General features: G+C 40.0%; 1 protein-coding gene across 7 annotated transcripts in view; it reads left to right on the top strand.

Moving 5' to 3' along the window:
* The window catches only part of LOC105066826 (ribonuclease inhibitor), a 42,542-nt gene that overhangs the window by 16,568 nt on the left and 2,696 nt on the right, over positions 1-23,278 (top strand). For 6 of the 7 annotated variants that reach the window (XM_045514706.2, XM_074370371.1, XM_010952265.3 and 3 more), the window contains 3 exons: positions 3,344-3,439; positions 11,730-11,865; positions 18,164-18,270. In XM_045514706.2, coding sequence (XP_045370662.1) covers positions 3,344-3,439; positions 11,730-11,865; positions 18,164-18,270 — 339 coding nt within the window. The remainder of the gene's footprint in view (positions 1-3,343; positions 3,440-11,729; positions 11,866-18,163; positions 18,271-23,278) is intronic. The other variant, XM_045514705.2, reaches the window with a different exon arrangement.

Below are 23,278 nucleotides of genomic sequence, written 5' to 3'. Positions count from 1 at the left end.
TCCTGCTGGCAAAAAAAAAAAAAAAAGTGAAATGAAGGCAGGAAAACTGCCTGAGCAGAGGGCAATCTAGTTCTGAAACAGAAGCACTTTTACTCTGGGCTGGCATGTACATTACTGTTATGGACTGAATGTTTGTGTCCCCCCAGAATTCACAGGTTGAAGTCCTACTCCCTGAGGTGACGATATTAGGAGGTAGGACCTTTGAGAGGTGATTAGGTCATGAAGGTCAAGCCATCCTGAATGGGATTAGTGCCCTTACAAAAGAGACCCCAGAGTGTTTCCTCACCCCTCCTGCCACATGAGCTTATAGCAAGAAGACAACCATGTGTGAACAAGGAAGTGGGCTGTCATCGGACTCTGAATCTGCTGGCACCTGGATCCTGGACTTCCCAGTCTCCAGAGCTGTGAGGAGTAATGTTTGTTGTTTATAAGACACCCAGTGTGTGGTGTTTTGTTACAGCGGCCCAAATGCCCTGAGACCCAGAGTACACACAGCCTTCTCAGTGGCTGTGTTTGAGGGGTTGTGGGTGGTATTTTTAAATGTCCAGATTCTCACTTTCCATAAGGACACAGTAACTGTGGTTAATATCCTTGGTCACAATTATCATTCTACTTGGCAAAAGAAAGACACACTCCTCTCCCATCCAGTATCTGAGCAGAATATTTCTCCTAGGATGCAAAAACAAAGTGACAATTCAAAGTATTGAATGTAAGTGTTAAGAAAATGAATGACTCTAATAATTCAATGATTTCATTTTTTACACATCAGGTGGCTTCCACTCTTTGCTTTTAACACAACTGAAGGAGGACACTGACAGATCACTTAAAAAGATTTTTTTGATCAAACACTATATAATTTTTAGCTTATAACTCAGGAGTTTAAAGCATTGAATAATACTGCTGTGATAAAGCTCCTTCTAGGATTTATTTGGATTTTAGATGAAAAACAATTTATTATGAGTATGTTCCATGTAATGTTTGTGATACACTTTAAACATTATTATTCTTTGTTTATCTGACATTTAAATTGAACTGGTTGTCCTGTATTGGGGGGACAAGGGAGGCTAAATCTGACAACCCTATTATTCCATTCCCATCTATGTGAACAAGATTTCTCAGCTGTTACAATAACAATGAAAACCAGGAAAAGCATTGATGCTGCAGTCTGCCTCAGCTTAGCAGTAACATTCTTTCATGAATATATAAACTAATTACAAAGGCAAATAAATATAACAGCACCACCCATCTCTTTGGGAGAGGTGGTCAATAAAATTTTACTTTTGTATTTAATTAGGATTTATCAAAATATACAAAATATGTATGTTGTATTAATTTCATAGTTCTAAAATTGGTTAATAACTATGGAAGAATTTTTAATACTTTAGAGGCTTATGATCTCAAGAAATTGTTAAAATCTAAATATTTGTAAATGTAGCATTTTTATTACAGAGAAGTATTACAAGATGACCAATAAACGACTTTCAAATATAAAATTCTGCACAGTTGGTAGAATGGAAATACCAATAAAAAAAAAAAAAACAAGAAAAAATGGAATCATGTAAAATTTTCAGCCACTCAAAAAGAACTGCTCATGTCTTGGGCTATCTGAGATTTCTAACTGGATGATGGTGGGTAGCAGAGTGCTTGGAATTTAGATTACATCTGATACACTTAAGAGAATGGTATAACAGATTTTATTTTGAAACATCAATATTTGCCATATGCTAGAAATTTCATCCTTTGAAATTTTAAAACTTATGTTGTATAAGTTTAGATACCAAACTAAAAATGTACAAGATTATACATAGCTTTACCATATTCCTCTAGGATGTTATGAGAGTAAAAATATTTTGAGGACACTGGTTTGTAAGGCCCAAATGTTTGATCTTCTCTCCTGTTCTGTGAGCTACTCCCAGGCCTTCTAGTAACTTCCTCTTCTTGCTTTCTGCTGCCAACCACCAAAGAGGCACGGATGCCTCACTATCCAATGACAAGTTTTTCTTAATTACTTGTTATAATGTGTAAAATACAGTCTTAGTAATGACCCTCCCTCCTTCCTTCTTTCATTGTGTGTGTGCGTGCACCTGTGTCTCTCCTTACAAACATTAGAGCATAAAGCAAAGATCCCTGCCCCTGAGGAGAGGGCTGGGAACGCTGTATGCTCGTGGGTGTGTGTACATGTGTGTACATGTGGAGTGGGGGGAGTCAGACAATTTTTAAAAGGCATAATAAATCTATACCTGCTATAGTTTATTAGGAGGTGATAACTGCTATTAAAAAAGGGGGAAATTGAGCAAGATAAGCAAGTGTGGGAATCTGGGGAAGGAAAAGATGATTGCGGTATTATTTTATTTTATTTTATTCCCCAAATCCAAATAGCTTTGTTGTTTGCTAACTTTAGGGTTCATACACACACACGCGCGCGCACATGCACACACACACTTTCATGAGCCAGTATACTGATACTAAAATTTCTTAGAAGTGGAATTATAGGGCCAAAAGGCACATAAATTCAGGGTGTGATTTTAAATAGATGGTTAAGTGTAGGCCTCCTTGAAAAGGTGGCATTTGTGAACAGACACAGGAGATCAGGGAGTGAGCTTGTGGATAAACAAGGAGCATTCCAGGCAGAGGGCACAGTTGGCACCAAGGCCCCAAAGCCTGTGCACAAGGAGCAGGTGCCTGGACAGTAACAGGGGTAAGGGGGCCGAGGGCCTTGTTAGCCTGGAAGGAGCAGAGGGGTCAGGACTCAGTTGGGTCTTAGGTTTGAGAAGGACCCCTCAGTCTGTGTGGGGGTGGAGGGCTACGGGGAGGCTGCTGTCATCCAGGTGAGAGGTGGTGGTGAGAGGTGAGGGGTGTCAATCCAGGTGGGATGAGGGCAGTAGCAGAGGTCAGGTTCTACATCTACACCATTTCCTGATGGATGGGACATGGAGTGCAAGAGAAAGGGAAAGAAGGGTCCAGAAGGACTGCAGAGCAGTAACATACTAACATGTTTTTAAACATGCCAAAAATGTGTTCCTCTCTGCTACATCCTTACTAATTCCTGATACTGGAGCCGCTTTTATAGAGGGCACCTGCGGAACAAAGGAGAATTTACAAAAGGCCCTGCAGGACGAGTCTTGGGGCCCTGCTTGGTCGCATGTTCTCCTCAAGCCTGTGAGGGGAGAAACGTGAAAAAGACTGAAGTGAAGTCAACGGGGTGGGTAATTCTCTCTTATGAGAAATATCTCGGTCCTAAGTGCACATAAGATGAAGGCAATAACCAATATCAAAGTGCATCCAAAACCCACTCATGCAACTTTGAACTGGCTGTTTTTTAATCTTTTTTTCCCCCATACAGCCAGACAGAGAGCAAGTTCAGCTTTGAACCAGATAAGAAAGCCATCTGGAGCTGTAACAGTGAAAACCACTTCTGGGAAGAAAAAGAGAAAAAAGGGTATTTTTGTTGTTGTTTCAACTATTCCTCCCACTTCCTTCATCTTGTAAATCACTTCCTTCCTTCCATAGACTGTGTGTTCCCCCTGCTAAAGTAATTACCCCAAAATCAAGTGGAGAAAAAGAAGACTAAGCGTCTGATGGCTTCATATAAACCCAATACAGAACAGTTTAGCCATATCCGCCAGGGGAATTTGTCTTTGGCACATTCAAAAAGGCCAAAAAAACAAGCATGGGAATATCTCTGCAATAAATAGCCAGCAGGACCTGATAAATTCAGCCTGGAGGCTTTTGTCCTATGCTCACTACTTAGAAGCAGACATTGAGTCATTGAGAGGGAATTTTAAGAAATCACCAACTCCATAACCTCCGAGCAGGATTAAGCTAAGTGAGAAGCTGTCTAAGTAGCAAAGGTTTGCAGCTAAATGTTACGGAACCAGGATTCTGTTCCCAGCACTTGTCCCGATGCCTGGTCTCAGCATCCTATTCTGAGGACCTTGTGCTCACACCTTCTTGAATTCTACTCCAGCTTTAATATTTTGAAGTTATAATGAGACAGCACAAGATGACCCATCACTGGGCGTGTCATGAGCACAGTCTTTGGGAAACTCCACGTGGAGGCCAACCTAAACTTGTGCTGTTCTGTTTTAGTCCACTTCTTGTGTTTGTTTGTTTGTAGAAGGCAACAGGCCCTTATAATGAAGCTCTTTACCTGTTGGCCTTTTCTTCCTCAATTTTAACCTGTTCTTGTGTGGTCTTTTTCTGTCCTTGAATTATCCTTGTATCTCTTGTATGAATTCTCAGTGAATTAGAAAGATACAACTTTTATAAGCTAAAAAGCCACATGAAAAGATAAAGTGAGAATTTATCAGACTCCGGCTCTGTTGTCTGATGTAAGTACAGTCTTTCCACTGGATAGTGCTAGTAGATTTAGGAAAATTTACTAAAAGGGGGAAAGAAGAGGTGGGGGGGGGGGAGAGGAAGGAGGGGGAGGAATGTGGGAGGCTGTGGGGGGAGGGGAGGATGCTAGGTTATCATTTGTTTTAGACAGTTTCCATTTGGGAATGCTTTCAACCAAGAATGCTTTCAGAGGAGTTGGTTTGGGTTCCTGTGAGGATGAGGATGATTAGAGTCTGCAAGACAGGTAGCCATAGAGAGGGCAGTCCTTACACTGGGCCAGATGACACCTGAGGGGAGAGGACTGCTGGCTCACTAATTCTAACTCTGCATCTGGACTTTACAGAAAGTGGCAGCAAGGACAAAGACTGAGTGTCTGTATCATGCTGTGCAGTCAAGTTGGCATTGCATAAAGACCAAAAGGACAAAATCTATCTGGGAACTTCAAGGCTTCTCAAAGCCCAGAGAGAGGCTCTGACCACTTCTATTTGTTGAGCTACCTGAGCTAAAATTTTTTTAAGTTAATTAATGGCAAAGGTTTTTAAATGCATAACATTTGAAGTCCTTGCATTTAACAGGCCAACTCTTCTGACACACATAAAATCACAGGAAATGCACACATAACCTCATTAGACGATGACACCAGAGTCTGAATGTGAGGTCCTTCTCAAATATGACTCCCCCTGTGTGCCACTCCCCACTCAAGCCCCCATACCCCCACCCTTAAGCAGACCCTGGAGATTTTAAATCCTTATAAAAGGTGGCTCATTTAAGGGAAAAGTTAAAAAAAAATAAGAAAAAAGCAATACAATTATTCATCCTTCAGCTTTTAAATACTAGCTCTGTTGCAAACCACAGAGGAGCTGAGTAGACATTTTTCCAAAGAAGACATACAGATGGCCAACAGGCGCATGAAAATTAGTTCAGCTTCACTAATTACTCAGAAAATGCAAATCAAAATCACAATGAGAAATCACCTCACACCTGTTAGAATGGCTATTATCAAAAAGGCAAGAAATAACGAGTGTTGATAAGGATGTAAAGAAAAGGGAACCCTCAAATACTGTCAGAGGGAATGTAAATTGGTGCAGCCACTATGGAAAACAGTATGGACATTCCTCAAAAACTAAGAATAAAACTAGCATATTATCCAGTTATCCCACTTCGGGGTATTCATTCAAAGAATATGAAAACACTAATTTGAAAAGATATATGCACCCCTATGTTCAATGCAGCATTATTTATGATAGCCAAGATATGGAAACAACCTGAGTGCGCATCAGTGGATGAACAGAAGTTGTGGTATATGTATATATAACATACATATATATACACACACATATGTATGTAATGGAATATTAGCCATAAAAAAGAACGAAACAATGCCATTTGCAACAACATGGATGGATCCTGAGGTTATTATACTAAGCAAAATAAATACCATATCATTCCACTCATATGTGGAATATAAAAACAAAACAAAAATCCAAAAAAACCCCACACAAAAAACATGAACAAACTATACCAAACAAAAACAAACATATTAAACACAGAGAATAGAGCAGTGGTAACCACAGGGGAAGGGGCAGTGTGGAGAAAGTGAAATGGGTAAAAGGGATCGACTATACCATGATGGATGGAAACTAAATCTTTGGTGGTGCGTATGTTGTAGTGTATAAAGAAGTAGAAATATAACACTGTACACATGAAACATAATAACCAGTGTTACCTCAATAAATTAAAAAAATTTTTTTTAATTAAAAAAACAATGCAAGCTACAAGCCTACAAGTTTAGCTAGAACAAAAGGATGTGGGAAGGTGAACCTAGTATGAGGGGTGGGACATATTAAGGAAGACTGCATATCAGGCCAAGATTTTGGACTTAATCCAATAGACAATGGGACCCATTAAAGTCTTTTGTCTCACAAGGAATCCTGTGCCTCAAATCAACAGAAACAACTATGTGTCTACTATATATTTACTTTATGGCTTCTTTTCATGCTATCCAGAGTTCACACAGCAAATTAAAAACCAGCTGTCCACATTGGATAATCATTTTCACAGTGTTTATTTGTCTGGAGATGAGTTTGGTCTTCATAGAAGAGTTCTACTTGTTTCAAAATAAAGGGTCAGATTGAGCTGATTTACATCAACCTCCTGGGTGAGGAGTCCAGATGGTTTCCATTTGGTTCCAATTGGAAACAGCCAAACTATTTTTATTCTCTCCTCTTTGTGGACAAGAGGTTCTGGGCCTGCTGCTTAGAGAGCTGAACTTACAATGCTGTATGAGTCAAAACCCCCATTCAGAAGCCTGACACCCTTATTATTCCTTCCAAATGCATGATTACAAGAACTGGACATTTTTACATTTAGCAGCCACTTATAAGTTGATGGACGAGGCAAAGTATTCCATTTCTATTCTTGCAGAAGGTAGATGTCTATTCAAGCCAGTCGTTCCTCAAAGCATCACTGAACAGGAAGACTCATTAGATCAGTGGTTCTCAAAGTTGAGAAGCATCAGAGGCACATGGAAGTCTCGTTAAGACAGACCGCTGGTCCCTGCCCTCCAAAGTTCTGAATCAGCAGGTCTGAGATAAGACTGGAGAATTTGTATGTCTGTTAAGTTCCCTGCTGATGCTGACGCTGTTAGTTCAGGGTCCACATTTTGAAAACCACTGCTTTGGACCCGAAAGAAAACCCGATTGCCTACTCTTGATTTATTTTGCTGAGTAAAGAAAATCAGAGAGCAGAGTGAGGCTCCTAAGTGCCTCTTCTTGGCCATGGAAAGCACACAACAAACAGGGCCCAAGACCCATTTCTGTTCCAGCTTCTCTATCTCTTCTGGACCCACTCTGGCCCACCTCTGAGCCCCATGGCTCTGTACCAGGGGCTCTGTGGGAACTGTGGACTCGGGGCCTCGGGGGTGACCAGCACTCACGTGGGTGATGTCTGGCTTGGCCTGTGCCTGGTCACAAGCTTGTCAGGTCCGTAAAGAGCCAGAAGATAGCTGAAGACTGAAAGTCACTGAAAGGTCAACAGGAATAGTCATCTGCGGACAGCTTCTCTGTCACCCATTCAGCCAGTCCTGCCATGTCACCTCAAGGCCCCAAAGTTCTTGGAAAACCTAGCAAGGACTTAGGGGTGTCCTGTCCCTTGGGTCTGCTCCGCTTCCCAGCCCAAATCCTATACCATTGTTTCCAGTACTGTCATAACCCTCAAGGATTTAGAACTGGGAATGCCAGCATGTGACTTAGACACATACAGGGAGCAAAATCCAACCATAAAATGATCAGTCCCCAAGCTTGGGATGGATCAGACCTTTACTACAGTACCAATGCCACCCAGGTGGCAAATTCACGTCCCCAAATAAGGCATTATTGCTCATATTATCACCACAGACCATAGGAATGCTTAGTGGCATTAAGGAAGGCAAGAGTCAAGTTCAAAAGTCAAAATGTAATCTTCAAAATAGTTTTATTAGTTGCAAGTCAAGAAGTTATTAGTTATAATCCTGAACTTATTTCACTTGGGATTTTATCCTGAGCGATAGCTAAACAATGGAAACTTTCGTGGACAGGTTCCAAGGTCCAAGGTGTGAATCATCCAACACTAACTGCACTTTGCTTCCTTAAGTCCTGCAATCAATAGAATTTATATTCTGGCTTATAAACCTCTCGTAATTACACAGGAAATCATGCATACTCCTTACGGATGGAAAGAAGCTGTTTTTACAAGTTAATAAATCAATCTCAAGAAGAAGATCCTACGGAGACCTGGCATCCACAGATGAACATTTCAGTAGTGGTGAAGCCAAACAGTCCAATGCCCACCGGAATGTGTGATGCCCACCGGTTGGTCTCAGAAGAGGCTAGAGAGTGAGGGAGAAGATGAGGAACCCCTCTGGGGACCTTCTGTTTCCATGAAAATTCATACTTAACCTTTGGGAGCTGGCTCATATGGGAAATAGAGCTTTCTCTGGAAGGAATGAGAGGAGGTTCATCAACTGGGAAAGAGAGGGCCTTCTAGGCAAAGGGAGCCCCATGAGAAAAGGCTCAGGGTGTGAAAGTGCCTGGAGTGTTCAGCACATGGGAAGTGGGACATTCACCTCAGAGTGGTCACTGGGAGAGAGCTGGAGATATAACTGGAAAGGCCAGTGGACGCACATGGCCAAAAGCCAAGAATGCTGTTAAGGAGTGAGAATTTCTCCTGTGCACAAAGGCGGAGCCACGATGCTTCTGAAGCAAGACGGTGACATAATAAGAACTGGATTTTTAAGAAGAACCTTCGGCCACTTTGCAGAGCATATTTTAGAGAGACAGACATCTGGACAATGGAGGCTTTAACAGTAGTTCAGGCAGGAGAAGATGAAGTGCAGAACCTAGGCTGCAGAGGTGGAAAGATAGTCTAGATAAACCTAGGATGGAGAACTGGCAGGACCTAGCGGCTGGTTCAATCAGGGTGGTAAAAAAGATTTTGCAATCAAAAACAATTGGGGAATCTTGGCAATTAACCAAAGAGAAAATCAGAGGAAGCTCACGGTAAGGCAAGTCCATACTGTATCTGCGGTGTGGCTCCCCGGAGAGGTGTGCAGTTGTCAGAAGCATGTATCTGATCCCCAGAGGGGGAGTGGCAGAAGGGGGGACATCTTACACATGGAGGTTCGCCACTAGACTGCACCCATTCCAGTGGTTCAGTGACTTACAAGACCTAGAAACAAAGCTGGACAGTAAAATCTGCTGTGAAGTACATGCCTCTACAACCACTGTGTCACCATGCTTCCCAGTGGATCTTCACAATGCATCCAGGAGATGAGTGTTATGATTTCTACAGCAGCAATGAAGACATTTAGGTTCAGAGAAGTGAAGTGACTTTCTGGGGAGTCACACAGCATTTCTCAGAGAGGTTTTAAAGCTGGAAATTCTGCTCACTTCAGTATATCACCCTGCCTCAGGTACAACTGGCATCGCTATACCACTGCTAAGTTCTCCAAGACAGAGGAGGGTTACTTTAAAGTAGTCATTGTTGACGAGCTTATTTTTGTTTTAAAGTAAAGAAATGGAAAATTAGGCAAAAATAGGTTGGAGTAAACACAGCTGGGGTGGATCAAGTATTATCAGGGGCTGAGCATGGACTCACCCTTATTCCAAGGAATTTGTCTTCCATCCAGAGAAAAGAATTTGGTTCTGCTTGAACTCTGGTTAGAGGCCTGGAGCAGGAAATCCCTGCGCTGAAGCAGCATCAGCTTCCCTACCCTCTAACAGGGCACTGTGACTCACTAGAGGGCTCAATTCTGGAGAGGGACTTGGACTAGCATTTTCCAGACTGGTTCTTTTTCACGGGCCAAGATGACATTGTTACCTCTCTTACCACCAGTTGGAGAGAGATCTGGATTGTTTTCCCATGGGGGTGCAAGTTGTACCAGGCCAATCACAAGCCAGAAAGCTCCCTTCCTCTCCAACGGCACACATTTATGCCACGTTGGCTCAGTTAGGGGTTTAGACTGGCTCAGATCGTTTTGTTTCTTTCCTTGTAAAGCTGAGCGGCTGCACAGGAATGTGGCCTTTGGCCTATGGCCTTGGCCCCCTTGGCCTCATGCTTCATCACCACTGCTTTCTGGCATGCCAGAAGGGGGCAAAAAGAAATGAGTGCCACATGCGATCAGTAACCACATTGTTAATCATTCTGGGCAGTCAACTTAACTTTTCAAAGGTGAAGAGATTTTATAAATAGAAAAATCATATTTTACTCGTGTTCATGGATTGTCTCAAGGCATTATTAACTATACTGTGCTCGGAAAAAACAAGGAACGGTGAGAGAAAAGTTTCCACTATATGACTGCACTCTACATTAATTCACTCATTCATTCAGTACAGTTAACCTACAGTGTGCCAGATATATTATTCATAATGGCTGTCGTCTGCTATCATTCCCATGCTCTGGATGTAAGGACAAATGAGATAGGGACAAGTTAAGCTTATCCACAATAAAATGAAAGGATGGGCTAGTTTTCATCCCTCCAACTATGTTTTGAAAGAAAATAAATCCTCTCTATTTCCTTCAGCAACCCAGCAGATTTGATTCATATCCAAATAAATCAATTGAATTTTTTTAAAGCGTTTATTTTTTTAAACTGGCAAACTAGAATGGCCCAATGTCCAAATTTATCACCTTTCCCCAAAAAGTCAGTTCTGTTTCACTTGAAAATGTACCCTTAGTTATCATCCATTCTTCTCTCTTCCCTGCTCGTCCCACACCCTAGTTACATTCCCTCTCAGCTTCAGGAGGGCAGGAAGTTTTGTCTCTTTTGTTCCCTGTTGGATTCCCAACACCTAGAACAGTGCCTGGCACATAAAAGGAGCTCAAAAATATTTGTTGGATGCGGAATGAATTCAAGTACAGAGCGTCCTGTCTAGCCCTGGGGTTAGGTTCTCAAGCAGGCTGGGCAAAATTAGTGTGTAGCTAAATGAGCCTTTAAAATTCTTTGTCACCCATACAACATACAGATATATTATCTCTAAGTTCCATGCAGTTTCTTCCCCAGCTTTGGGACAGATCCTTGGTTTTCAGTTAAGCCCCACGTGAAGTTGTTGGCTGGCGTTTAGATGGTCACATTGCACACAAAACATGGAACTTCAAACACTTGGAGGCCCCTAGGGAAGCAATCTGGCTGTGGGACTGGAGATTCAGCTCTCCTTTCTCACACTTTCTGAGTGAATTAGGCCCATGGCTCTTTTTCTCCATTCCCTTCCGTTTTTTGTTTTTGTTTTTGTTTTTGTTTTTGTTTTTGTTTTTGTTTTTGTTTCTTTTTTCTTTGCCAAACTCCTAAACCTGTAAATTAAATGTGTACATGATGCCCCCAACAGTACTGAGGCTGAACTTCGTGAAAACTGGATAATCACAAGGGCGAACCAGACTTCAGGACCACTGAACTCGGTCATTAAGTCTACAAAGCCAGGGTGCTTCTTTCTCCTTAAATTTGTCCTTCTAGAGTTCAAAAAACGTGACAATTTTGCAGGCTTTTTTAAAGGGCTAAATCTCTGTATGAGGCTATCACTTCCCTAGGATCAGCAGACAACTCATTCATCTTCTACCAAGAGATTTCTAGAGACGTCGGTTTTCCTCTGTAGCCAAAGTAAAGGCAACAATTTAAATCTTAAATGAGATTTTCTTTCATACAGAGCAATTTTGGGCTTGCTGTTGTAAAGGATGAAGGATGCACTGAGTGTTTTTTTAAAAAGGCTTCTTAAATTATATGTATTTCCTTGACTACATTGCAAAATGCATTTACTCACACAAGTCAAATCAGTACAATCTTAAAAAAATAAAATCAACTTAGCTGTGGAGTGGGGAAACTATTGTCTAAAAATAATAAAATACTCTAATTTATTTTGCAGGAATCAAGAAAAAAATTAAAGATTTGACTGAAGCTGGTCCTTGGTTAGTGAAGTTGTATTTAGCAGATAACGGCATAGATGGAAAAGGAAAAGAGGAAGAAAATAGCTTGTTGGAATTCACTCAAATTTTAACACGGTGAGTAGAAAATTAAGAGGCTTTACTTGTTCTCCTTCCAAAACTAGGTCTTGGGTTAAATCATGGGGAAAATGATTTAATTGCAGCTTGTTAACAGTGCCAAGTGAGATTTTTCATCTGAGAGTGAAGTAGTGACCCATCTTGGTCTTGGTACATCATTTTATGGGAAGACCTGAAATCACAATAATGGCATGGCAGACAGTTGTACGTAAGCCCACAAAGGGGTCTCAAAGACCTCATTAGAAGCTGCATTTTAAGAAGTTGGCAACTAAGCAAAGACAAGAGGTATGACTTCCAGATTCTTCTTTCCTACGGTCAGAATGAATGTAATGTAAGATGTAAGCAGTGTGACCTGAGGAAGAAAGGCAGTCTACTCAAGAGTGAACACTCCTTTGTGTTTGATTACAACGTTGTTCCAACCTCCTTAGGGAGAAAGAGCTATTCTCAATAGCTTCTGGAAAAAACAGACTATTTTCTTTACACATTTATCGGCACAACCTTGGACATCTCCCTATCCACTTTCCTGAATCCACATACCCAGTGGGCCAAGCCACAAGTGATCGTTTTTAGCACTGTAAGAAAGCTTTCTGGATAAAGAGGGCTCTAAGCTACACCATCTTAGGACATCAGTACTTGAGGCAATCAAGGGCAACAGAACACAGCCAAGATTTGAGGCTTGAGGGCTTGAAGGATGGCAGTTTATTATTTTAGAAGAAAAAGATTCCTTATCTAATATACTTTACTACCTTATTCAGGAATGTTGGGAAGATTTCCAACTTGGATAGTTTTGCTATATTTTTAATAATTATACTAATAAATTTCATTTTATTACCCTTTCAATATGATGCTAGATTTAATATATTGCCAATGTATTATCCTTTCAGTATAGTGCTAACATTTTGTTAAGGATTTTCACATCTATTTTCAAGAAGGATATTAGTTCATAGTTTTCTTGTAATGTCTTCATCTGGTATTGGGATCAGGGTAATTCTGGCCTCACAGAATGAATTATTCCTTCCTCTTCTACTTTATGAAAGAACTTGTGTAGAACTGTCATTATTTCATCTCTAAATAGTTGGTAGAATTCACCAGTGAAGACATCTGGACCTGGAGTTTTCTTTATGGGAAATTTTTTTTTTAACTACAAATTCAATTTTTCAATAGATAGAGGGCTATTCTGGTTATTTTTTCTTGGCTAAAGCTTTGGTAGTTTGTGTCTTTTCAGGAAATTTGTTCATGTCATTCAAGTTTTCAAATTTATTGGCATAAAGTTATTCATATATTTCCTTCTAATCCTTCTCATGTCTGTAGGCTCTATAGTGATGTCTCTCCATGCTTGAAATTGATTGTTTGTTTTCTTTTTTTTCCTCCAATTAATCTGGTTAGAAATTTATCAACTTTATTGATCTTAAAGAACCAGCTTTTGGTTTCCTCTAATGTTTTCCTTTTTTCAATTTCATTATTTTATCTTTATTATTTCCTTTATTGTTTACTTTGGGTACAATATGCTCTTCTCTTCCGAGTTTACTAAGGTAGAAGCTTAAGTTATTGATTTCAAATATAAATGTTTATATTAACATTGTTATTTCAAATATAAATGTTTATATTAACACTAAGCACTCTTTAATTGCATCCTACCAATTTTGATATGTTGTATTTCTGTCATTCAACTCAAGCCATTTTCTAGTTTCCCTTTTGATTTCTTCCTTGACTTATGGGTTATTTAGAAGAGTGCTGTTTAGTTTCCACATATTTGTTAATTTTTCAGATATTTTTGTCTGGTTGATTTCTAATTAAATTCTGCTGTGGTTGGAGAACATACTTGTTCTATGGCTCAGATTACGATCAATCTTGGTAAGTGTTCCATGTGCACTTGAAAAGAATGTGCATTCTGCTGTTACTGGAGGAAAGTTCTAGAAATATCAACTAAGTCAAGATGGTCGGCAGCGTTGTTTAGGTGTTCTATATCTATAAATTTTCTGTTTACTTGTTCTATCAATTACTGAGAGAGGGATAATTGTGACATTTATATCTCCTTGCAGTTTAATCAGTTTTACTTCATGTATTTTGAAGTTCTGTTATTAGACACATAAACATTTAGGACTGTTAAGTCTCTTGAAGAACTGACCCTTATTATAATGAAATCCCTAGTAATATTTCTCTCTTATCTCTGGTATTATTCCCTCCTCTGAAATCTACTTTGACTAATATTAATATAGCCACTGCAACTTTCTTTTAATTAAAATTAGCATGATATATCTGTCTGTGTCCTTTTACTTTTAACCTATCTATGTTGTTATATCCAAATTGGTTCTTGTAGACAGCATATAGTTGAGACTTTTTTTTAAAATCCATTTTGACAATCTCTGTCTTTTGTTATTTGGACTATTATATTTAATGTGATTATCAGTGTGGTTGGGTATTTAATCTATAATCATGCCATTTGTTTTCTGTTTGTCTCATTTGTTCTTTGTTCAATTTTAACTATTTTTCTGCCTCTTTTTGGACTGAGTAATATTTATAATTCCATTTTTGCCTCTTATTGTTTCATTAGCTATACGTGTCTTTTTTTTTAGTGGTTGCTATAGTGTTTATTCTTTTCATTTTAACTTGTCACAATTTACCTTCAAGTAATATATTATTTCACTTACAGTATAAGAATCTTACAGCAGTACATTTCCACTCCCTCGCATTCTTCTTACTATTGTTGTTATATATTTTACTTTTACAAATGTTATAAATCCCAGAATACATTATCATGTTTGTTTTAAGCAGTTAATTCTTTTTTTAAATACGGGCAAAGTCTTTTATACTTATTTACATTATCATTTCTATTATTATTACTGTTTCTAGTGTTCTTCATTCCTTTGGATATATCCAAATTTCTATCTGGTATCATTTTCTTTTTATCTGTAGGACTTAATTTATACATTTCTTATAGTCCTGATCTGCTGGTGATGAATTCTCTGAGCTTTAGTATTTTTGAAAAGTATTTTTGCCTTCATTTTTAAAGTTTTTTTTCTGGATACAGAATTCTTGATTGAAAGTTAATACTTTCAAAATGTTCTCCACTGTTTTCTGCTACATTGTTTTTGAAAAGAAGATTGCTATCACTTTTGTCTTTGTTCTTTGCAACATAATTTGTCTTTTTTCTCTGGCTGCTTTTAAGACTTTCTCTTCAGCACTCCAGTACCCTAACCAACGTAAACTCATAAAGACAGCTTAGTCCAAATTTAACATCCATGGTCTTTGTATCATTCTTCTGTTCTGGGCCTTTTCAACCTCACTCTGTCTTGTAGGCAGTGGGTGACTTTCTGATGTGATTTATGAAATGAGCTGCATGCTTACCTCAAGGACAGCTTCCCTACCCATTTCCATCTTTGTAGATCAACCCTCATTTTCCTTCTGCACCTCTCTTAAGTGCTGACAGGCTGGTGCCCTGGAAGTAAAAGCATCATCTTTACAAGCTTTCATCCCCAACCCTGGCAAGCCCAGTTCTCAGCCAGCTGTAGAGCAAGATGGGAGATGATCAAACAGGCTCCGGGAGCATTCCGGGGAACAGATTTATGGCTTCCTGCCTTTTATCATTGAGGGTCCTAAGTATCTACAAAGGAGGAACTCAATGGATGAATGTGGAGGCAAAGAGCTGGTCAGGGTACCTGCTTTCAAAGTCAACTCCAGGGGTCTACTTAATTGAGTATTTACATTGAGGTGGCTTATGCATATGCATTTATGTTGAGGTAAGGTTTGGTGATGGAGATTATGGGGCACTAACTACTTGCCTGCCCAGTAGCCCTGTTTGCCCTCAGTACTACATGGGTCTAGCCTCACTTTCAGATTAGCTGGTCCAGCTACAAGGGGTATCATGCCTTTTGTTTGTGAAGAGGCCTTACCTATCTCTGCTGCTTAAGCCTACCCCTGAAGGCAATTATCAGTGGATCCTTTGGGCTTAAGGCAGGAACCAAATGTTGGTTTGGGTGCAGGAAACCTGGTTCCCCCTCTCATGAACCAGGCCTCCCTCTAATTACAGTTCATCTAGTAGTGGTCTGTGGGGCTAACAGAACAGTACAATTACTTAAGGCTGACCATTTGTCAGATTTTGTTTTCTGCCCTGACCACACTAAACATGACAGCAGAACTGGCTACAGAATTTGTAGGGACCCAGTGTAAATGCAGACTCATGGGCCCTTGTTCAGATATTATTAAGAACTTCAAGATGATGATAACAGAGCACTAAACCAAGTGAGGAGCCCTTCTGAGCACGGGGCCCAGTGCAACTGCTGGCTCTGTGTGACAGGGACGAAAATACCACTAACAAGGAGCACCAGAGCCAGGAATTCCCTCCTTGTGTTTTTTCAGTTCTGACACTAAATACTTACATCTTTTTGGCCTCTTTTTTAAAGTGTAAATATTGAGAACTGCTGAAAATTAAAAATTTTCTTGGTATATTTGAATCATGATTCATGGTTATTTTCAAGCAGACTGCTGGAGTTCACATCTCTGCTCCATGATTTAATCTATAACTTCTCTGTATTTCAGCTCCTCATTTGCAAAAATGAAGGTAATAATAGTGACTAACTCGAGAGACTGTTACAGGGTAAATGAGACCATATGTGTAAAGTGCTAAATATGGAGCCCAAGGCTCCAACTAGCACCTTGATACAAATGAGAAAAAGAGTCCCTCCGGGCAGATGAACTAAAAGGCACTACCTCTCATCCCCAAGGAGTCAGAGGAAGTTACCCCTTCAAGGGCTATGCTTCAGGCGCAGGACTTGGCAAGCAGAGGTTGGCTGGATTTCAGCCCTGCTCGTACCCTTGGAAGGCTTCTTTGTGCCAGGCACAAGTGCTTAAGCATGTGGGTGGCCATGATCACATCTGACAGTGAATGCTCCGTAAAACCATGGCTCTTGTGAGGCCTGTGTAGTGTAGTGGTTAAATCCATGGCCTCTGGAATCAGACCTAGATGTAGAATTGTTGAGTTGTGAAGTTTGTCTTCAACACTCTTCACTCCTTCTGTGCATCCCTGCTTCCTTCTTGAAGCATCCCTGCTCGCCCCCATCTTGCCTGAAGGAATTGGACACAGTTGGGCAGTTCAGGAAGCCAAAGCCTGTCAAGTCCTGATTAGACAGATTGTTTCCTTGGGAGCAAGATCTTTGAGAGGCAGAGTCTGGCAGGACCATTCAGCCCTGGCCTTGAATTCTGGCTGCTGAATCAATAAAAAATGTGTACAGGGAGCAAGAAAATGGCCTTGTATTCACTACTGACTCTAACTGAAATTTCATATCCCCAGCTCATGGTAAGGGTTCAAAATTGTTTTATGGATAGTCATATGATAATTTCTTTCAGAGCAGAGGCCATATGTTAAATTCCTTTTAATCCCTGCAATGTTAGGCACATAATATACATCTAGTAAGTATGCGTTCAATATGCATACTTGGTAATGCATTTTGCAAGATGCTTCCATAGGAACTGCTTCATTCTCTTTTTACCACAACCTTATGAAATAGGCAGAACTGCCCTTTTAAGGTCAAATTTATGGATGAGGAAGGTGAGACCCAAGAGAGCACATGGCCTACTCATGATCACAGGGTTGACAAGAAGTACAGGCTGACCTGGAACCCAGGCCTCCCCACCTGGAGTCCATGTCCACTCATGATGCCAGAGATTCCCAAAGTCCAGTTGGCAGGCCAAGGCCAGGACATGAAGGAATTTTCAATAATCCTCAAAGAGATTAGAAAAATAAAGACAGGTGGAGTGTTCATTTTTCATAAAGCTAAATTTACTTGATTTAAAAAGCTAGCCTTTATTTTGAGACTATGCCCTTCCTACTTTTATATAAAAATACTTGTTATTGTATAGTGTTGCTAGGTGAGAGTTATTTATTTGATACGCTAGAAGTTGCCATACTGACCTCTATCTGTCCCCCCAAGTTATTTGACATTTTATTTTCTGGTGTGTAAAATCTAAAAGACTGAAACGCTCTGCACAATTACACACCATGTCTTTTGAATAAATGAATGAATGGAAGATATAAGACAACTAAAAATCTTTATCCTACCAACTTACTTTGGAGAGGCATTCAAACTAGAGAGATTAAACTTGGGGAAAAAAAGAAAAAGCTAGATTCAGGAGGTTTGCAGTTTCAAATTGGGTCAGTGCATCATCTCTGAAAGGGGCGGGGGGTGGTGAGGGCAGAGAGGACCTAAAAAGAGCGAGCATACTGCAAAATAACTGGATTGAATTTCTTTGAGTAACCACGCTTGGCACACCATTTTGCTTGGTCATTTCCTCTGGTCAGCCTGATCAGATACTCCACCCACTTACGAGAGCTTGACCTTGGAAACAATGTCCTGGGAGAAGCGGCGGCTGCTGACATACTTGAAGCACTGAGAGCCAGAAAGACAGGTAGGGTGTTTCCAGTTTGTGTTCCCCTCCCCCATCCACATCCACTCCTTCCCAAATGCTGTACGACCTACCACTTGCCCTACTTTTTCCATTAAATAATTGGCCTGAGCTATGTGATGACCAGGACCACTGTCAGAGGCTGGCCACCATTGTTTGATTTGCCCTGTGATTTGCACAAAGTTCAAGAGCTCTTAGGATGCATATGTAGTCTTTGATCTAAGCAATGAATGTTGTTAAAGTGAAATTTTCTCTATTGCTTTTTCTTCTCCCTCCTCTCTCATCCTCATCTCTTCTCTGAGGCACTCTCTCCCAGTCTCTATTCTCCTCCCCAACCCAACCTGCAAAGATTTCTCCAGAGCAGTTGGAAGACTCAAGTAACAGCCCTCATAAGATTCTGATGTGCTTCCTGGATCATCAAAGAACAGTTAAAGAGTGATTGGCATAGAGACAGCGTTAAGGGTATTTTTATGATCATGTAATCTTTTGAAAATGACAGAATTACATATGGAACAAGCTGTTTAGTACTGGCTACACCTGTCCTCTCCTTCACAGTATGTGTGACCAAAATTAATGACGTCCACTCTTACTGCTGACCGAGAGATGAGGAAATGTCATTTTTAATGAAGCTCAGTGAAAGGCATCATAAACACATTTGAAAATTCAAATTCAGTGTTAACCAAAGAGGAGAGAAGTCTTGGTGCTCTATCTGGTAGATTATGTGGAGAGAATTAGGTGATACAAGCACCCAGTTTTTTATCATTTCTACAGTAAAATGGTCTTAGAGACATTACATAATTTTCTGTTGCAGTTTTTCAATGCTGGCAGTTTTAGAGGGAACTGTAATATTACTGTGTACCTCACTGCCACTTTTAAAGTAAAACTACTCTATTGCCATTTCTTAACAGCCATTCAAATGATTCTTAAGATTTTTAAATTATTTCTTTATTTTAGAGAAACAGAACATCTACTTTCTAGTCCATCTGAGTTGAATTCAAATTCAACAGAATTATTCTGTTAAAATTAATTCAAATGTAACTTTAATTTAGGCTCAATAAACTGAAGGCAGGTTAATGATTTCATTTGATTTCTCATGGCACTATAGTAACCTTTTCATTAGGCACTGCATAGAAGACATTGTAAGAGTGCAGCAGTCTTCTGACCATCACTATAGTGAGTGCTAATGATGGGTGGCGTCAGATAGTCTGACAGAGAATGATTATCATTGAGAACCATCTGGGGCTGCAAAACATTGTGCTTGCTTAGTAAATGAGTCAATTTTCATAAATGGGAAGATGATCATAAAATACCTACCTGAAAATAACTCATTTAAAAAGCATTACAAAGTAATTTCTTGTTCAAGAAATCAGTTTTTTCCCCAAATGTGCTGATATATATGAGTAGCTTTAATGCATCCATATTTTTGAACCAAAATAATTATGAGCCATTTCTGATGGAGTTGTTCAATCAGATTGTTAGTCTGAACAGCGAGAAAGACTCCTCAAAACAGGGTTACCTGTTTGGATTCTATAGGGAAAATGTCTTGCCATTTAGCTCTAATGGCATCATTTTAAACATTAAAAGCAATTAAGTGATATCATTGCTTATAGAGCTAATGTTCTTCTTCTGATTGCTTCTGTGTTCTTATCATTAGCAAGTTAACAAGCTAATTTCTGATTCTAATTCTAATTCTCTCGTGAAATCCAATCTAACAGCCTAAAGTTATTTATTTGCCTGCCAAGGAGTCCTAATGACTTTAATGATGGAACACACAATGAAAACTTCCTCAGCAATATTAGCAACCTCACTTCTTAAAAACAAAATTAACAAGAAGACAAACTGCTATCCACATCTTACAAGCCTGTTTTCTGACAAATTAAAAAAAAAAAACAGAATACTTCAGAATCACTTCATTTATTTATTCTTTACTCACTTCTTTCTTTCATATATATTTATTAAATGCCTACTATGTGCCAGGCCCTGTTCTAGACTTCGGTGAGCAATGAATTCCTGCCTTCCAGGGGCTTTCTCCCTAGTGGAGAATGACAGACAGTAAGTCAACAACAACTTCAAAAAGAAGTAAAATATATACTATTATATATTAGATGGGGGTTATACTTAAGAAAAAAATAAAGCAAGAAAAGGAGATAATGTGTGTATGTCGGGGGCAGGGGGCTGCAATTTCAGTTAGAGCTGCCAGGGAGAGCTGTACTGAGAAGGGATATTTGAGTAAAGACCCAAAGGAGGGAGGGAGCAAGCCATGTAAACATCTGGGTGACGCACATTCCAGGTAAATGGATCAGCAAGTGCAGGGGCCGTAAGGCAGGAGCCTACCCGGTGTTCCAGCACCAGTCCGGCAGCCAGCATGGCTGGAATGGGGTAAGAGGGAACGCAAAAGTAATATGACAAAAATTCTGAGAAGTAAGCATGGAGGGCAGGGGGACTACTCGACAATTATGAGGACTTTAGTTTTTAACTCTATTGAGATGGAAAGGCATTTGAGAATTTTAAGCAGAGAAGTGACCTAATCTGACCCACATCTTACCAGCTCTATGTAGAAAACAGATTAGAGAGGAGCAAGGGCAGAAGCAGGGAGGCTAGTTAGGGAGTTTTCTGTGGAAAAATTAAACAGAGCCTTTCAGCAGACCCAGGGCACCCAGCAGTGAGGGTGAGGTGAGAAGCTGCAAAGAGGAGGATCAAGGAAAATTCTGCACATGAAACAGTTGGGACTCAGACTTTACCATCATCCAAGCCTCCTGTGTCTGCCCTGCTTCCAGAAGACTGATAGCCAGGTAGAAGGCTGGGGTATTCTTTGAGAAACTGAATAGCCCCAGAGAAAGGAATTCAAGATGCTGACGGCTGGCCAGCCCTTCACTATTCAAAGAAGCCTAGCAGGTAAGCAAGGAACTTACCGTCGCATATACAGGAGCTTCCCGTCGGCCTCTGGACGTCTCCTGCTTCACTGTGAACAGAAAGCTGACAATCTACAGACACACGAGGCAATCTGCCAACACAGGAAACCAAGCCTGAAACAGAGAGAAAAAAGGAACCCTGAAGATACAGAGACAATGCAGAAAATTTTAAAAGAAATTAGTTATAACACCCTTAGTGAAACAGAAGACAGTGCATCTGTAAAACAAGAAAGTAAAAATGACAGCCAAGGTAAAAATTTCAGAACAAATGCCTAAAGATGAAGTCAAGAAAATCTTTAATGAGTAAAACAAAAGATGGAGATGAAAAATTGGTGAGAAAATACAAGAGATAGAGGTTCAGTCTAAGAGCACCGGTATCTAACTCATTGTTTCAGAAAGAAAGTACAGAGAAAAGGGAGGAAAGGGGATTATCAAAGGAACAAATCAAGAATGTTCCCAGAACCAAGGGACATAAATCTGCGTGCAACTGAGAGAGGAGCCCCCTGAGTGCTCAGCACAGTGCAAGATAAACTGTATATCATCATGGCATTTCAGAACTCTAGGAATAAAGGGGACATCCCAAAAACATACAAAAAGAAAAAAAAGATTGCATACCAAGGACTGAGAATCAGAAGGACCTCAGACTTTCTATGGAAAGCTGAAGGCCGAGGGGCACTGCCATGACAACCCTATGAGACTACACATTCCCAACCCCTAACCGAGTATGAGGACAGACCAACGATGTTTTCCACACACAAGGACTCAAACTCTGTACCTCTATTCTCAGGAAGCATCCGGAGAACATGCTTGAGCAAAATGAGGGAATAAATCACAAAGACAAAGAACACAGAATCTAGCAACCAGCAGAACCAATACAGAAAAGGGAGTCCCAAATGGTGGTTGAGGGTCAGACCTAGTCCAAAGTGGAGCAGAAAACCGTAAGACTCTGGATAGGAGGAATACCAGGGTAAAAACTAAACTAATGGAGCACTGAAAAGGCTTACATATTTTGAAAGAAATACTGAGAGGTATATGAGAAAGAAACTTGGGGGAAATAGGTACATAGAAAACTATGCAAATGAGAAAAAAAGGGCAATTATTAATTCAGGCAAAAAGAAAGTTATACAAGAAAAAGGAACATAATAAACAAAAGTGTATGATCATACCAGTGAACACAATGTGTTGATTTAACTAAAAATTGTAATATATCTCTACTGGAAGGTTTGGTGAGTGGAAGCAACAACATTCAATATGTAAAATTTAAAATAGAAATGTCAATAAGTAATATAGCAAGTACTTAGTTTGAAGTAAGGCAATAAACATGAAAAACAGGTGAATGAGTTGAAAGCATTTGTCCCTTGAGAAGAGCGCTGAGGCTGCTGAGATGAGGGGTAAGGGTCTGTTATAAATTATAACTTATAAATTTTTAGCCCTATTTCATTGTTTAGCTGTATGTATACATCACTTTGATGGAAATATTTTTAGAGAATTGAAAAGTGCATAGCTTTCTCACCAATGCCATTCGTTGTCATGTAACTCATCTCAATTTCTAACACTAATCTTAAATTATCTCAGCTTCCGCTAAGGAATCAGAGGCCTCAACACTATGAGGCATTGAAGAATTCTACCTAGAACTTTATAAGGAAAAAAAGTGAAGAGGATAATTAAAAGTGTGGTGTTCAGGGAACATGAGTCTTTTGTGAGTCTGGGTGCCACAGGAATACTGCGAGGACTCAGGCTGGGCCCCACACCACACTGATGGCCCATCAAGTGGTCTCCAGCCCCTGACACTTGTCACAGCCTGAGCCGCACATCCCACACTTCCTCCTGACCTTCTCAGTGGTCAAGACTGTGGACCTTGTTTTCCTATTGCAGACCTTGCCCTCCTCTACTTTGGATCTAATTTCTTTTTCTTTTCTTTTTAAACTCTGAGCTTTGTTTCTCTCCTTGACCATGATTTATACTATCTGCTATTAAATTCTGCATCAGTTACAGATAATGTTTGGCCCTGTGTAACAGAACCAGCTACAGTGACTTAATCAGGTAGAGGAAGGGTAGGCAGGTAACAGACACTTTACTGTGTCATCCGTGTCCCAGTT

The sequence above is a fragment of the Camelus bactrianus genome, chromosome 1 (genome assembly GCF_048773025.1).
Source record: "Camelus bactrianus isolate YW-2024 breed Bactrian camel chromosome 1, ASM4877302v1, whole genome shotgun sequence".
Taxonomy (NCBI): Eukaryota; Metazoa; Chordata; class Mammalia; order Artiodactyla; family Camelidae; genus Camelus; species Camelus bactrianus.
Note: the sequence above shows the minus strand (reverse complement) of the source record. Positions and strands in the feature narration are given on the sequence as shown.